Consider the following 15,217-nt stretch of genomic DNA (forward strand, 5'->3'; position numbering starts at 1 on the left):
GCGATTAATAGGGAGCAGCGTTTCTTTAAACAGGGCCACCCTTTCACGGTGTCAGCCGCCGCATAATTGTCGACTATCAGAGCCCGTACATTCACAAAAACGCCTTAGGCTGTAGAATTCCTCGCAAGAGAGGATTTCAGCCAATTGTGATGCTGGAAATTAATTGGTGGCGTAGTGTTCCCAATGACAAGAGAGCATGCGAACTGAAAGTTTTGTGAGCCTGGCCCCGCGTTCTAATTGGTAGTTCTCCTCTGCGCAGGCGCGGGCTTCGGGCTCATGTACTTGCCGGCGATCGTGTCGGTGACCACGTACTTCGAGAAGCGCCGCGCCTTCGCCACGGGCATCGCGGTGTGCGGCTCGGGCTTCGGCACCTTCGCCCTGGCACCCTTCATCGAGTGGCTGGTGCACGTGTACGGCTGGCAAGGTGCGCTGCTGTGCACGGCCGGCATGGTGCTCAACTGCTGCGTGTTCGGCGCCCTGCTGAGGCCGCTGCCGGAGCCCGTGGTCTCCGAGCCGACCGCTACGCACGCCTCCTACGACAAGCCGCCCATCAGGGAGATCAACGGAAACGCCTACCACGACGTGTGAGTGGCTTCAGCAGTCGAGCGTACTGATAAGCCGGTGCTTTGAATAGCGCGTACGGGATCCAGGACAAATAGAGTGTGCGCGTATTCCGTCACGGCTGCTCCATATGCAAGTTGTGGAACCCCATTAACTGGAGCTATCACAATTCTTGCTCTTTCTTTTCATTGCGTTAGCTTGCTTGGATGCGTTAGCTTGAATGATGAACACCTACCAACTAATTCAGATTTCTGTCGTTATAGCTTGCCCTACAGTATCAAAGCACATCACACATGAATTTGCAGCTCAGTTCTTTGCAAATCTAGAAGAGGCGAATGGTGTGGAGTATGGATCCGCTTCTGGAGGTCTGTCGGCCTGTTCTGATGGTGACCAGCACGTTGAGGGTGCATTTCCGAGCCTTTTGTAGCCCATCGCATGTCCAGTTAACGAATAAGTAAACAGCTCGGATAACATGGGGTTGAAGGTACAACTTAAGACATACAGTCGGACGCCAAATGCCTGCCCTTTATTCGTAGAATAAATATTGCAGATGAAATCAAACCACGTAGCGTTGGAGTGAATGTTCGTGGAAGCTGATCGACTTCGCCAATGTCAGGGGCGTAGCCAGAAATTTGTTTCGGGGGTGGTTCAACCATACTTTATGTATGTTCGTGCGTGCGTTTGTATGTGTGCGTATTGTCGCGGTTATAAAACACGGGGGCTTTATTTAGAAAGGCGTACGGCGTGTCGTACTCCAAGATAGCGCTGAAGGCGTGCAGCCGCCAAGAACGTCTTCTTTTTCAGTCTTTTCCGCTGCGCCTCTCGAGCGCACCGGTTGTCTTCCTTGTCGTCGCCAGCGTATAGACAGACACAAATATGGACGCGGCATTACCCTCCCTCCAGAGTGAGCATCGTCTCGATGCTCACGAAGTAGCAGTTGATGCGCAGTTAGCGAGTGGGCGGTCACATCACTCAGAAAAGTACGACTTCATGCGTACCACGTGCACTGTCTCAGGCAGATGCTGGCGGCGCTTGAACAAGAAGAGCCGTCAGGGACAACTTCGTACGTGACGTCGCTAAGGCGGCGCAGAACCTTGTAGGGTCCGAAGTATCGGCGCAGAAGTTTCTCCTAGAGGCCTCGTCGTCGTACAGGGAACCAAACCCAGACTCTTTCCCCGGGCTTAAAGGTGACGAATCGATGGCGGAGATTGTACCGTTGAGCGTCAAGTTCTTGCTGGCTAGTTATTCTGACGCGGGCAAGCTGTCTTGCTTCCTCGGCGCGCTCAGTGAAATCTGCGGCGTCCGTCTCTGAATCAGTCATGAGGCAGCATAGCATCAAGCATCGTAGTTACGTCTCTGCCGTGAATTAGTGCAAACGATGTCATTTTCGTTGTTTGCTGGCGTGCCGTATTATACGCGAATGTGACGTACGGCAAAATCCTGTCCCAATTCTTGTGTTCCACGTCGACGTACATGCAAAGCATGTCGGCGATAGTCTTGTTCAGTCGTTCCGTAAGTCCATTTGTTTGTGGGTGATAAGCTGTCGTCTTCCTATGCGCTGTACCACTCAGCGTAAGCACAGTGCGCAACAGCTCGGCTGTAAACGCGGTACCTTTGTCTGTTATCACGACCGCGGGAGCACCATGTCTCAGCACGATGTTCTCAATGAAGAACCGGGCCGCTTCAGCTGCAGTGCCGCTCGGAATCGCCTTGGTCTCGGCGTATCGGGTGAGGTAGTCCGTCGCCACTATAACCCATTTGTTACCGCTGTCCGATGTTGGAAATGGGCCTAAAAGGTCCATGCCGATTTGAGCAAACGGAGTTTCCGGTACTGGAACGGGGTGTAATAGCCCAGCGGGTTTGACCGGTGGTACCTTGCGCCGCTGACAGTCAATGCATGTTCGCACGTAATGCTTCACCTCCACTGCTATTCTTGGCCAGTAGTATTTTTCTTTGATACGTGTCAATGTTCTTGTGAAACCGAGGTGGCCCGACGTGGCTTCGTCATGACAGGCTTGCAAAATTTCTTTGCGGAGGATTTCCGGAACTACCAGCAGATAGCTTTTGCCTGTTGACGAGAAATTCTTCTTATATAGAATTCCGTTACGCAAGCAGAATGCTGATAAATTTCTCGAAAACACTCTCGGCGCATTCGTGGCTCGTCCATTCAAGAATTCGATTAGTGAGTTGAGCTCCGGATCGTCTTGCTGTTGCCGGGAGATGACAGCCGCATCGACAACTCCTAAAAAGCCTGCGCATTTATCATCCTCTGGGCTCGGTTGTTTAATCGGTGATCTTGACAGGCAATCGGCATCTAAGTGCTGCCTTCCCGACTTGTAGACTACGGTCATGTCGTACTCTTGAAGCCGTAAGCTCCAGCGTGCCAAACGTCCAGACGGGTCTTTCATGTTGGTCAACCAACACAGGGAGTGGTGGTCGCTTACCACTTGGAAAGCGCGGCCATATAAATACGGGCGAAACTTTGCAACTGCCCAAACGACAGCCAGACACTCCTTCTCAGTTGTTGAGTAGTTGGACTCAGCACGGGACAAGGTTCTGCTAGCGTAAGCAACTACTCTCTCCGCACCATCTTGGCACTGAACAAGAACAGCGCCGAGGCCCACATTGCTGGCGTCTGTATGGATGGCTGTTGGTGCATCCTCATCGAAGTGAGCGAGTACGGGCGGAGTTTGTAGACGCTGCCGCAACTCGTTGAACGACGCTTCTTGCTCTTCGCCCCATACAAACGCAACATCTTCCCTTGTGAGCCGCGTGAGTGGAGAGGCGATGTGCGCAAAGTCCGCTATAAATCGCCGGTAATAGGCACAAAGACCCAGGAAACGTCGGACCGCCTTCTTATCTACAGGCCTTGCGAACTTTGCGACGGCTGCAGTTTTATCTGGGTCCGGCTTAACACCTTCCTGACTGACCACATGCCCCAGGAACTGGAGTTCTTCGAAGCCGAAGTGGCATTTTTCTGGTTTCAATGTGAGTCCTGCGGACCGTATGGCTTGAAGGACAGACAGCAGCCGTTTTAGGTGTTCTTCAAACGTTGCCGAAAAAACAATCACGTCGTCAAGGTACACAAGACACGTTTTCCATTTCAGACCGGACAGAACGGTATCCATGAGCCTTTGAAACGTGGCTGGGGCCGAGCATAAACCGAAAGGGAGGACTTTGAATTCATAAAGCCCGTCAGGCGTCACGAATGCGGTCTTTTCTCGGTCACGCTCATCTACTTCTATTTGCCAGTATCCACTTTTAAGGTCCATTGACGAGAAGTAGCGCGCATGCCGTAGCCTGTCCAAAGAGTCGTCGATCCGTGGCAGCGGATAAACATCTTTCTTCGTAACGTTGTTGAGCTTACGATAGTCAATGCAGAAACGCAAGCTGCCATCTTTCTTTTTCACGAGCACCACCGGTGATGCCCAGGGGCTTTTTGATGGTTGGATCACATCATCCTCTAGCATCTTCTTGACCTGCTGCTGTATGACCTCACGTTCTTTCTGAGCGACGCGATATGGGTTCTGTCGGATGGGCCTTGCTGTCTCTTCCGTGATTATACGGTGTTTAGTCAGCGGCGTTTGACCCACTCGTGACGTCGAGGAAAAGCAGTCCTTGAACCGGCCAAGAAGTTCCATAAGACGACATCTTTCAGTGGGCGTTAACCTTGGGCCGATGTCGACATCTGGTGCCTGCGGTGCTGTACGAGCCGTTGCTTCCCCTTGCATAGCAAGGCAGTCGTAAGAGTAGTCGAGTTTCTCGAGGTATGCCACAGCAGTGCCTTTACCAATGTGCCAGCGCTCGTTCGTAAAATTGGTAAGTAGCACCTCTGTACGGCCATCAACTAAGCTGACGATGCCGCGAGCGATGGCAACGCCTTGACGGAAGAGAAGGGCAGTTACACGTTCGGCTATGGCGTCTTCATTACACTGCACGCTGCAACTGACGGAAACAAGGCTACATGACAGCGGCGGCACGCAGACGTCTTCGTATGCCACACGTAACGCCCTGGGGTCTTGGCCTGCGTCCGAGGTCACGGGATTGTCAGAGGCAAATGTTATAACGCCTTCACGTATGTTGACAACGGCGCCGTACTCCCTTAAGAAGTCCATTCCTAGTATTAGAGGCTTGCAGCACTCCGGTAGGATCACGAATGAGGCTACAAAAGCTCTATTCCCGATCGTGAGTCTTGCTGTACATTTGCCTGAAGGCGTCATTACCTGGCCTCCAGCATTTCGAATATAAGGGCCCATCCATTCCGTTCTGACTTTCTTGAGTTCGCCTGCCAGTCGCTCACTTATAATAGAACAGTCTGCGCCAGTATCGACTAAGGCCGTCACTTCAAGCCCATCAATTGTCACGGTGAGGTCGGCAGTCACAGTTTTCTCGGCGTAATCTTCTTGTTCGTCGTTCTCTTGTTTCGGCAACAATGGGGGATTTTCGGCAATTCGAGGACCTGCAACCTTCCCCCCAGAGGTCGCTGCTTTCAGTTTCCCCGCCGTGGGCTGGGAGACCGACCTCTAACGGCGTCAGCAAAACTACGGCGGCTCGGTGAAGCAAAACGAGCCGGGGATGGTGAGCGCGTCCGGAAGGTAGCGGAGCTCTCCTGCCGGCCAGCCAGGTCGTCGTCGATGGGGGCGCGGCTTTCACAAAACTGTCGGCGCGTAGCAGCAGGTGCACTTCCGCGGTACCCAGCTGGAGGATGGGGGCAAAAACGGTAAATGTGCCCTGGCTCTCCACAATTGTAGCACAGTGGCCGACGATCCGCAGTGCGCCATATATCCGTCTTACGCAGTTGAGGTCGCCTTATGGGATCCTGCTGGGCCCAGGCTGCAACAGGTGGCGGTTGGCGGTACTGCGGCGCGGGCATGGGCAACGGTCGACGAACAGCGTCTGCATAGCTGTATGCGTCCGGCTGGTACGATAGTTCTGGAGCCAATGGACGACGTACAGCGTCACCGTAGGTATATGCGTTGGGCTGGTACGACGCATCAGGGTATTGCTCGGGAGAGGCAAACGCTTGCCGAAGTTCCTGGCGGACGACTTCAGCGACGGATGCAACCGTGAACTCCTGCTGCTGCGGCGATTGCGACGGCGATGTGCACCTTGCGTTCTCCTTTGCAATCTCCTCGCGCACGATCTGTCGAATGAGTACGCGTAGAGAACACTCATCGGTCGCAGTGAGTGCTGCGGCACCTGCAGGTGCACCGGTGGCTCGGCGATCGCATTGATGGTACCGTTGCTGCAGCGCCCGCTCTATTGCGGTGGCTTCCCTGATAAACTCGTCGACTGTTGTCGGCGGATTGCGCACGAGACCAACAAACAGCTGTTCTCTGACGCCTCTCATGAGATGGCTTAGCTTCTTAGCCTCGGACATGTTGGGGTCAGCGCGGTGGAACAAACGCACCATATCCTCGGCAAACATGGCGACGCCTTCATGTAGCTGTTGGATGCGTGACTCAAGAAGGCGTTGTGCGTTTTCACGTCGGTCTGTGTTGCCGAAGGTCTCGCGTAACCGACGGCAGAACTCGTCCCATGTTGTCAGTGTTGCCTCGCGGTTTATGAACCACGTCTTCGCACCGTCTTCAAGGGCAAAGTATACGTGGAAGAGCTTCTCGTCGGGGCTCCAGTGGTTCGACTTCGCTACCCGTTCCAACTCCTCAAGCCAGTCTTCCGCATCTTCGTTCGGGCGGCTGTGAAATGGTTCGGGAATCCGAAGATTCTGGACCGTTACCTGCGTAGGGCTCCTTGAAAAAGCCATTTCCTGAGCAGGGGTGGCTGTCGGCAGTGTGGGTCCTTGTAAAAGGATAAATTCTGGTCTCAGACCTTGCAGGCGACGGTTTGAGCGGTGTACAGGCGTCTCCACGCGTGGCGGTCTCGTGGGGCTGGATGCAGGGCTGCTCACAGGAGTACCGATCATGAGGCGATGGTACCCAGCACCTCCACCAGCTTCGCGGTTATAAAACACGGGGGCTTTATTTAGAAAGGCGTACGGCGTGTCGTACTCCAAGATAGCGCTGAAGGCGTGCAGCCGCCAAGAACGTCTTCTTTTTCAGTCTTTTCCGCTGCGCCTCTCGAGCGCACCGGTTGTCTTCCTTGTCGTCGCCAGCGTATAGACAGACACAAATATGGACGCGGCAGTATATCTATACGCAAGCAAAATTGAAAATTTTCGGGGGGGGGGGGAAGGAGGAGGGGGTTGAACCCCCCTCCCCCCTTTGCTACGCCCCTGGCCCATGTAACCGTCAAGAGGCAGTTTAGTTACGACATATTGTCATGAAAACATTACTACGCGAATGAAGGGAGTAGTGTGATGTGAATATTGTCATCTGTTAACGAACGCGGTGTGGCCGTCGATACACCTTGATGTAGTAGCCAAAGTGGTAACGGGGGGCATGTCGGTTTAGCGGCACTAATCACGAAGGAGTATAGGGCGCGGTGGTGTGTCGCACCGTCTGGCACGGGTAATGTCGAGGCTTTAGGAGGTAGGCGGACAAAGGCTGTGGTATGCAGATGCTGTTACTGAGTTCGAGGCTAGAACACATTTCAGGCACATGGTATCTGGCGCAACAGCGGATCAGCGCAGAATGCGTCGCCATAAAGTCGAGACCAAGAATGGTGGTAATCGGTCAGCACGGTAAAGAGGACTGGCGCATGGCTGCCGCCGGCAATGCGTATTCGAGCAGTACACGTACGTTACATTGGCGGCAACAGTGCCGCTATTGGCGACGCGTGATGTGGCGTAGAGTGCGTGGTACCAAGCGTGAGAACCATTTTTAGTTGATGATGGTGGTTAGCGCCTATTATAGGCACCTGGGCTCCAGAATAAATTAGTGCCTTCAAAGAAACACCATTGAAGGCTCGACTTGTAGGTCAAGTAAGTTTCTGTTTGTCAACTGAGGATTTCGACACGAATGAAGCAATGTCGCAATATAATTGTAGGTCACGATAAAAAATTTAATACAAGCGAAAACTTTTATAACGCAACGCTAAGAACCATCACAATGCTTCGTTGTAGAGGTCACTACATTGTAAAGGTTGCGTGCATTTGCATTTTTAGTTCGTGCATTTGCGGTTCGTACTTAAAAAGAACTTTCAATTTTACCTTCCAAAATTCACCTTTCCCAACATGCAATTTGCGGCAGCTTCTTGAGTCTGGCTATCTCTTTTTCTGGTACCTGTGATGTTCGGATGTAAATTAAATTTTCTGCATATTTTCTTTTACACGTAAGGAGTGCCGTTATCTCACTTAAACTCTGATTTTACTTACATATTTATTGCGAATTTCAGGTAACCGATTACTGCGGTCTGAACATTTTCCGATTGCTCTCGTTCTAATTTTAACCACTCGTTAACATATCTTTTACGCACTTTGTAGCAAGGTTTCCACATTGTAGAGTTGTTGCAGGGGAATATGAGGCATTAATGGCCCTTAAATATGTAAGCTTATCGACAGAGAGAGTGAAGGCAAGAGGCCCTATATTTTACACATTGTCATGGTACAAAAAGAATACTGTATAACTCCCTGAAACCTCAACGAAATGTCTGTAAGCAACATAAAAAATTATGCAAATGCCGTAGTTTCATCGGTATGGGCTACATATTTAATAAAAGAAGTATTCGTGTAGTATCTTCCTTTAAGCACTAATATATAGCAGGTTTCTCCTTTTGTCAGCTCTCGTTGCTCCTTTCCATAATGTTAGTTTATACAGCCAACTGCAGCTCAAACGCGCACTCACCGAAGTTCGACTTTATTAACATATCACGCTTAACCGAGTACTTTGAAAGCCAGCATGGTTTCTCAGTATTAAATGACCGAGTTGGGGCTCCCGCGCAACTCCTCGTCGATTGAAAAGAAAAGCAAACAAACATAGTCTTGCGTTCGACAGGCAGCCTTGTTTGTTTGCGTTGCGGCCTCGTTAAAATGCAAATTACGGATTTCCATGGAGAGAACTCCTGCTGTACCACGCGGCTTGTTTCTTTGTTTTTCGTAAATTCTTCGGGTAAGTATAAACGTGAGAATCCCGATTTTCGAGCCGTTATAAATTCAGATCGTAATATGTCGTATAAAACATAACAGGAATTCCACGCAACTCACGCTGTATCTCAACAAATAAAAATAAAATGGTCCAGATTTCTTCTTTGAAGAAGCACTGCATTTTCTAATTTCAAATCATTGTTCCATCACGTAGCCATAACCAACAATAGCGAGAGATAATTTTAAAGTAATTTGTATTATTCGTGCCGTAGATCTTCACATGTTTACTACACCGGAACCGATTGATCGCGGCAGGCTAATTTATGTGCAGCGATTTTATGCGTCTTAAAAGTCGAAAATGAAGCTAACCAGACGTGCCAGGGCGATGATATATGCGTCCGCGTGTCCGTGTTTCACAAAGGAACAGACCCAGTAATCTGTCTCGCGAGAGCTTGGATACAGGCTACTGGTGAGAGTTACGTACAGCGCTAATGCTAAAGTGGACGGACAAAGTGACAAAGATAGCGCTCGTCTTTGTAACCGATTTGCGCGTTGTCCTTAGGTTGATTCTCGCAAGTAGTGTTGACATACCAACTAGTCTAAAGCGCTATTCAATATGGGCTTCTTGTTCCAATTACGCTGATGAAAATCTAAGTACGAAGCAAAGATGGTGGATGTCCATGATTTTGGGGGCGGCGTAATCAGTGTAGCTCTCTACGATTCTCAATATCTACGTGTTTATGTTGGCTTGAAGTTGTGAACATGACGTAGTCAGTTCAAAGTGTTGTTCAAGATGACCTGCTCGCGCGGCCACTGCACGTAACCTTGTCGGTCGCAGTCTTCGGAAAAGTGTGAGCTCTGACCTGTGTACCAATCCATCGTTGCAGGGAGGGCGCGCCCCGACTTAACGGCGGCCTCAGCTCGTGCTCGGCGTCCCGCGAGCTGTCCCTCTCAACGGGAACCATCGCCGCTGTCCAGGCTGCCGACACCGCCGAGCAGCAGTCGGATGGGCGCCGCAACCGGCGACCCCGCTCTGCGCTGTTCGCCCGCGCCGCCGGCGGAGGCGTCACCCTGCCCCTGCTCACGGTAAGACATTCGCTGGGTTCCTCTTACCGTTCGAAAAGGGAGGGAGACATATCGAAGAAAGCTAATGTGGTTTTCTTGCGATAGCAGTCATATGGACAATCCCGGCGAATATGTGCCGTCGCCGCCAGCGCCAGGCCGCCGTGAAGTTCCGCACAAAGTCCAAATCAATAACGTCGCCGCACGCGTGTTCTGTGTGCGAGTGTAGTCGACGATCGCTGCTCAAGCGGAGAGGAAACGGGCCGTCCATCTTAGGTCGCACGAAAGACTCATGCCGGGTGGGGGAGTCCCGGAAAGCCGGCTGCGTGGCTCGGTTAGAAACACTGTACTTAGGCTAAACAAGCGCGGTCGCGCGTGCTCTTACCTTGACAGGGATCAGCAGACAGCTCATACCTTTGTACGGGCTGCCTTCTCACCGTTAAGTTTGCGTTAAAGCGATAGGCAGCTCGAAGGTCGCTTCGCTCGCTGTAGCGGCCGCGTTTCCTTACGCCGGTGTTCTGTTCAGTTGCACCAGTTTGAATGCTAAACGAGTTAGCTGCTAGCCTTGTATAACATTCCACCTTGTTGCTATCGCATTCATTACTTCGCCCTTGCGGCAAAACATACTTTTTTTATTGCAATATCGACTATAGGGACACTCCACGTGAATTTTCGCCGCTGCTAATATTTGTGTATGATGACGAGATGTGCACATAATGTCCAAGTGCTATAACAACTGACACTATGGATGCGATGTGGAAAGCATGCGAGTGTGTACTGAGAGGAATGACAACTTGATGCACGCAGTATAGAACTACCACTCGAGAGAAAGAAAAAAATCAGGGCTAGGAAATTTGAAGGTCGAGTGAAGTGCGTTTTTGACAGCGCGCTTTTCAGAGCACTCCTCTCACAAATGCGACTATTGGCTATTCTGAAATTCTGCCAACGGAGAGTCTATGCCGTGCATATCGCGACATGATTGTCGCGTTGAAGGAGTTCAAGCCCTTTTTTTTACTTGTATTGCCCTAGTTTGCGATGTCTAGCGCACAAGCACGATGTTACAGAAATTTGCGTATAGAGCTAAAAGGACAAGGACGGTGACAAGGTGCAACGCACCTTCCGTAAGAAGTGTTTTCGTCCTTGTCCTTTTTATCACTTCTGAGCTTTCCATATAACAGGCCAAGCAGCCGGAGATACTGCTCTGGCAGGAAGATACGCTGACTTGCAGCGGCTGTCGCTGTTTTCAAAGAATACTGATGCCGGCTATTTTCTTGTCATAGCACTTTATGTCGCACGGAGAAAGCTCTGTGTGCCCTATGTCGTATTTCTCACCCTCCGTCCGCAGCTGGAGGACGAGAAGACGTCCATGTCGTGCGTGCATATTGCCGGCTCGAGTCCACCGAGCCCGACGGGACCGTCAGCGCCCCCTCTGCACCCGTGCCCGAGGAGCCTGCTGGTGCGCAAGGACATCTTCTACAGCGGCAGCCTGCAGAACCTGCCGCCCGAGTACCGCGCCTCGTCCTCCTTCCTGTCGCGCGACATGTCGCTCAGCGTCACCTCGCTGCGCACCATCAAGTCGGTCACGGTGCCCACCTCGGACGAACGCAGCCGCATACAGAAGTGCGTCCTCTCGCCGTTTCTGACAAAGCTAGGGCTTGATTACGGATTACGAGATAAGCGATTGAAACACCGAACAAACGAGGTGACACACGAGCCGCTCCTCGCCCTCGTCGCTACAAATGTACACGCTTCCGGCATCTTTATATTAACCAACATGGACTACACAGGTGTACACAGGCGTGCGTAGGCTTCACCATTAGGGGGGGGGGGGGCAAGTTTCACTTCAGCGCCTTCCCCTCCCGCCGCACCCGTTTGTCGAGTCCGAGAGAAAACAAGCTTCGCAACGGATGCAAAAATAAAAATGAAGCCATGACGTCCTTCTGAGAAGTGCCCGTCCTTGGTCCCCGGCTTTCCAGGAGTAAAAGTGGGAAGTAAACATGCAGTTCTTGGCAAGCAACATCAGGGAACCTCGGCCGCCATTATCGTAAAAGAAGCTGCATGCCCAAAATTCAGCCCATTAAACAATGACGGGACATGCCTGACTGAGTAAAGGTATAAGGTAGACACTTGGCGCCCCCCCTCAGATGAATGGCGGGGGGGGGGGAGGCTAGGGCGGCCGCCCCCCCCGCCCCTGTGCGCACGCCTAAACAGGTGCATAAAAGAGAACGAGCAGACACTCCGCTAAACTAAGAGCACAGTAGCGTCATTCTTGTAGGCTTCACCTAGAAGTAGGCTTCACCAAGAACAATAGCGCAAGCGTTAAGGTCAGTGAGCTCTCACCTCAGTTAAATGAGAACACTCAAATTGACGAGAAGATCGTACAGAGTAGGCTTTGTTTGCAGAGCAACCGGCTTTGACCAATGCTTCCACCAATGTGCTGTGCGTGCGCAGTTTCTACCTTCTGTATTGGAACATTTTATTATGGTTCAGGGGAGGTACCTCAGGCATGCGAGTTATGGGTATCTCTTTGAAATTGTCCACGGTTTCATGGCTGGAAGGTGGTGACTCTGATTGGTCGGCACCTATGCACTGTCAACCAACACTTGATTATATATTGGTAGATGAATCTATAGATGAAATCTAAAGGAATTTAAACAACAGCACTCCGGACTACCCAAAAAAAAAACAGCTTTGAATTCATATGAAGGAGGCGATGTAGGGCACCTCAACGTTTCACTCTCAAACAAATCCCTGTGATTATGAGCTGTAGCTCCCAAACAGCGGTCGTGGGCATAAAGTGCGCAGAGTAACGTGGTGGACCTGAGCTTGCGGCGAAGACTTATTTGACGAGACAACATATACTCTCTTCAGTTTTGTTAAACTTCTCCCTATTGACGTCGGTATTCTGACTGGAATTCGTTTTCAGTAGCTCCCTTTTCGCTTGCAAGGGACATCTCACAATGGGTGGATAATCCTGCGCAGGTTCTTCTGCTCGAGCGAGATGGAGGCGGCGCTGCGCGAGATGATCAACTTCACGCTGCTCAAGTCTCCCGTCTTCCTGCTGTTCGCCACGTCGAACTTCTTCACCAGCGTGGGTTTCAACGTTCCCTACGTGTACACCAAAGACCGTGCCGTCGAAGACCTCCACATACCCGAGGAGACCGGCAGCCTGCTGCTCTCCTGCATCGGTCTGTCCAACACGCTGGGCCGCGTCATTCTGGGTTACTTGAGTGACAAGTCGTGCGTGAACCGGCTGTGGCTGTACAACGCCAACCTGACGCTGTGCGGCCTCGCCACGGCGTTCAGCTACGCGGCGCAGAGCGCCATTGCCATGACCGTCTACTGCGTCATCTTCGGTGCCACCTCGGGTATGTAGCACGCTCGATATTTCTTTTACATGTCGAAGATGGTAGTTGTGCATGGCCAGTATTTCGGGACAGGTGCACGTCGCAACATATATCGCCAGCGGCCCTGCACCCCGCAGCGAATGGGAAATAGACAAAAAAAATGTTATATCTTATACGAGCAAAGCTAGTTGCCCTAAATTTTCTCATGGTTTTTAGACGACAGGCCCTCTGAAACATCCTTGTACAAGGTCTGGTAAAACTGCAATAGCGTACCACAAAGTGTTGTCAGATATTCAATCACCATGGGAGCCTGTCCACTTTGTGGCACGATACTTAATGTTTATCAGAATGTTCCAGTGGATCTTTAGTATATATAAGCTTATGTAAATTTTGATAACAAGCTTTCTTCGTAAGACAAAACATTTCGTCGCATACTTACCATGCAGTTAGGCGGTGCCCACAGCCGCCTCCAAGAGATGACGCTGCGTGCACCCGTACTGAAATATGTGAAAGACATTCCCGTAACGCCATGGTGGAGGCCAACTTCCTTCAGTGTCTCTCAGTCTGTAGATAAACAGCGCAAAAAAGCACAGCCAACGAATGTGGGGGTTTGCGCAGCAGGTCACCGTGGCTGTTAATGTTTTTTGACGTTTTTTTGTCAGCGCACCTTTTTCCTGTCCTTCCTTTTTTTTTTAACTGTTCCCGCAGATACTCATATGACGCTTTCATGTCAATAAAAATTCAGTTGGAAGTCAGCGCTTGTCCTGTGTGTTTGCCTTTCGTTGGCCGTGCTTTTTCGCTCTGTTTATCTTCAGTGTGAATTACCAACTCCATTATTAAGTGTTCCTCAGGAACTGTACACTTCAAAGCGCCGAAGCGCCGAGAACCTGAGCGCGGTTTCGTGGTGGAGTTGGTGCTCAAATCGGAGTAATTGTCACCGACGAGCGGCACTTATGAGTGAGCGATTCCATGCAGGCGCCTTCGTGAGCCTTACCTCCGTGATCCTGGTGGACATCCTTGGCTTGGAAAGGTTGACCAACGCCTTCGGGCTGCTGCTTCTCTTCGAGGGCGTTGCCTGTCTCGTTGGACCACCGGTGACTGGTGAGACAATTTCACTCCGTCCCCGAAATTCAGAGTGCGTTTAAAAAAAAAAGGGCTATAAGGGGCAGTGCCATAAAATTAGGCAATAAAAGTGACTTTTAAAAGCTGCTTTCTTAGGGAAAAGCTAAAATTGAGGAACAAGCGTTGAAAGCCGGGCGAGTGGGTACAGGTTCATTTTCTAGCAAACTGTGCAGCATACGGGTCACAAAGAAAGAACGAGAAGGGACTGACAACTGATTTATTAAAAGAAAACATAATCGACCTTAATCAACATCCAGCAAAGACGACGTGTCACAGACGTTTATCAAGGTACCGAAAACAAAGAATATGAATTCAATCAGGTGCATGTGGAAGGCTACGCAAATCAATAGTAGCATGTAGAACGCAGACATACATACTCCTTGTCCGACCGACTTATAGAGCGTTGGCTGACGCATCCCTCTCCCTTTCTCTTGATGTGGAAAGCCTTATTACCCTGCGGCCTATGCAGTATCCGCTTTCCCTGGAAGTGGCGCTCGCATCATTAAAAACCGGCTCGCAACAGCACTCCCAGCAGTGCGCTGGCAAATGCAAACCCGGGCTCTTAGAAAGTGATCGCTCGTGTTCCCTTAACCTCATATTAATGCACCTTCTGGTTTCACCAACATAATAGCTCCCGCACGTTAAGGGCACCTGCTACACAACTGCTTGGACACGGCTTATATTGGTTTTCCTTCTTATGTTGAACATGACACGGATCTCTTAGTGGCAGGCTAGCAGATTATTTCCTTTGACTCACCATTTTGAAAACTTTCGACAGCTTGCTGCAGTGGAGTCCAAATATAGAGCCAGAAGTTCCAGAAACGTTTCCACCGACACATTGCTTCTTTTGACAAACTCTGCCTCGTCGTTAAAATGCGTGAAACATGCCTTGACGCTACGAAGAATAGAATAAGTCTTGAACATCAATGACGGCCGCGGCACAGCATCCCGTGTTGCCTTCCCTCAAGAACGTCTCCAACAAACGCGAATCGGTGATCCTAAACAGATCTTTTACAGCTGGCCGTGCCATGTGTTTCTTGAGGAATCCAGATATCGCGCGTAGCCACGTGCTTCTTTCAGGGACCATGGCTCTTAGAGGGACCTGAGGCTTGTGTGTCTTACACGGCGTAAAGAAATTGGGTCA

At 50.8% G+C, this 15,217-nt stretch overlaps 1 protein-coding gene across 2 annotated transcripts in view; it reads left to right on the forward strand.

Moving 5' to 3' along the window:
- Positions 1–15,217, forward strand: part of LOC119386626 (monocarboxylate transporter 13) — a 173,959-nt gene that overhangs the window by 152,880 nt on the left and 5,862 nt on the right. For both annotated transcript variants that reach the window (XM_037653915.2, XM_037653914.2), the window contains 5 exons: positions 260–584; positions 9,430–9,628; positions 10,950–11,224; positions 12,587–12,972; positions 13,927–14,052. In XM_037653915.2, coding sequence (XP_037509843.1) covers positions 260–584; positions 9,430–9,628; positions 10,950–11,224; positions 12,587–12,972; positions 13,927–14,052 — 1,311 coding nt within the window. The remainder of the gene's footprint in view (positions 1–259; positions 585–9,429; positions 9,629–10,949; positions 11,225–12,586; positions 12,973–13,926; positions 14,053–15,217) is intronic.

Source organism: Rhipicephalus sanguineus, chromosome 3 (assembly GCF_013339695.2).
Source record: "Rhipicephalus sanguineus isolate Rsan-2018 chromosome 3, BIME_Rsan_1.4, whole genome shotgun sequence".
In the NCBI taxonomy this organism is placed as follows: domain Eukaryota; kingdom Metazoa; phylum Arthropoda; class Arachnida; order Ixodida; family Ixodidae; genus Rhipicephalus; species Rhipicephalus sanguineus.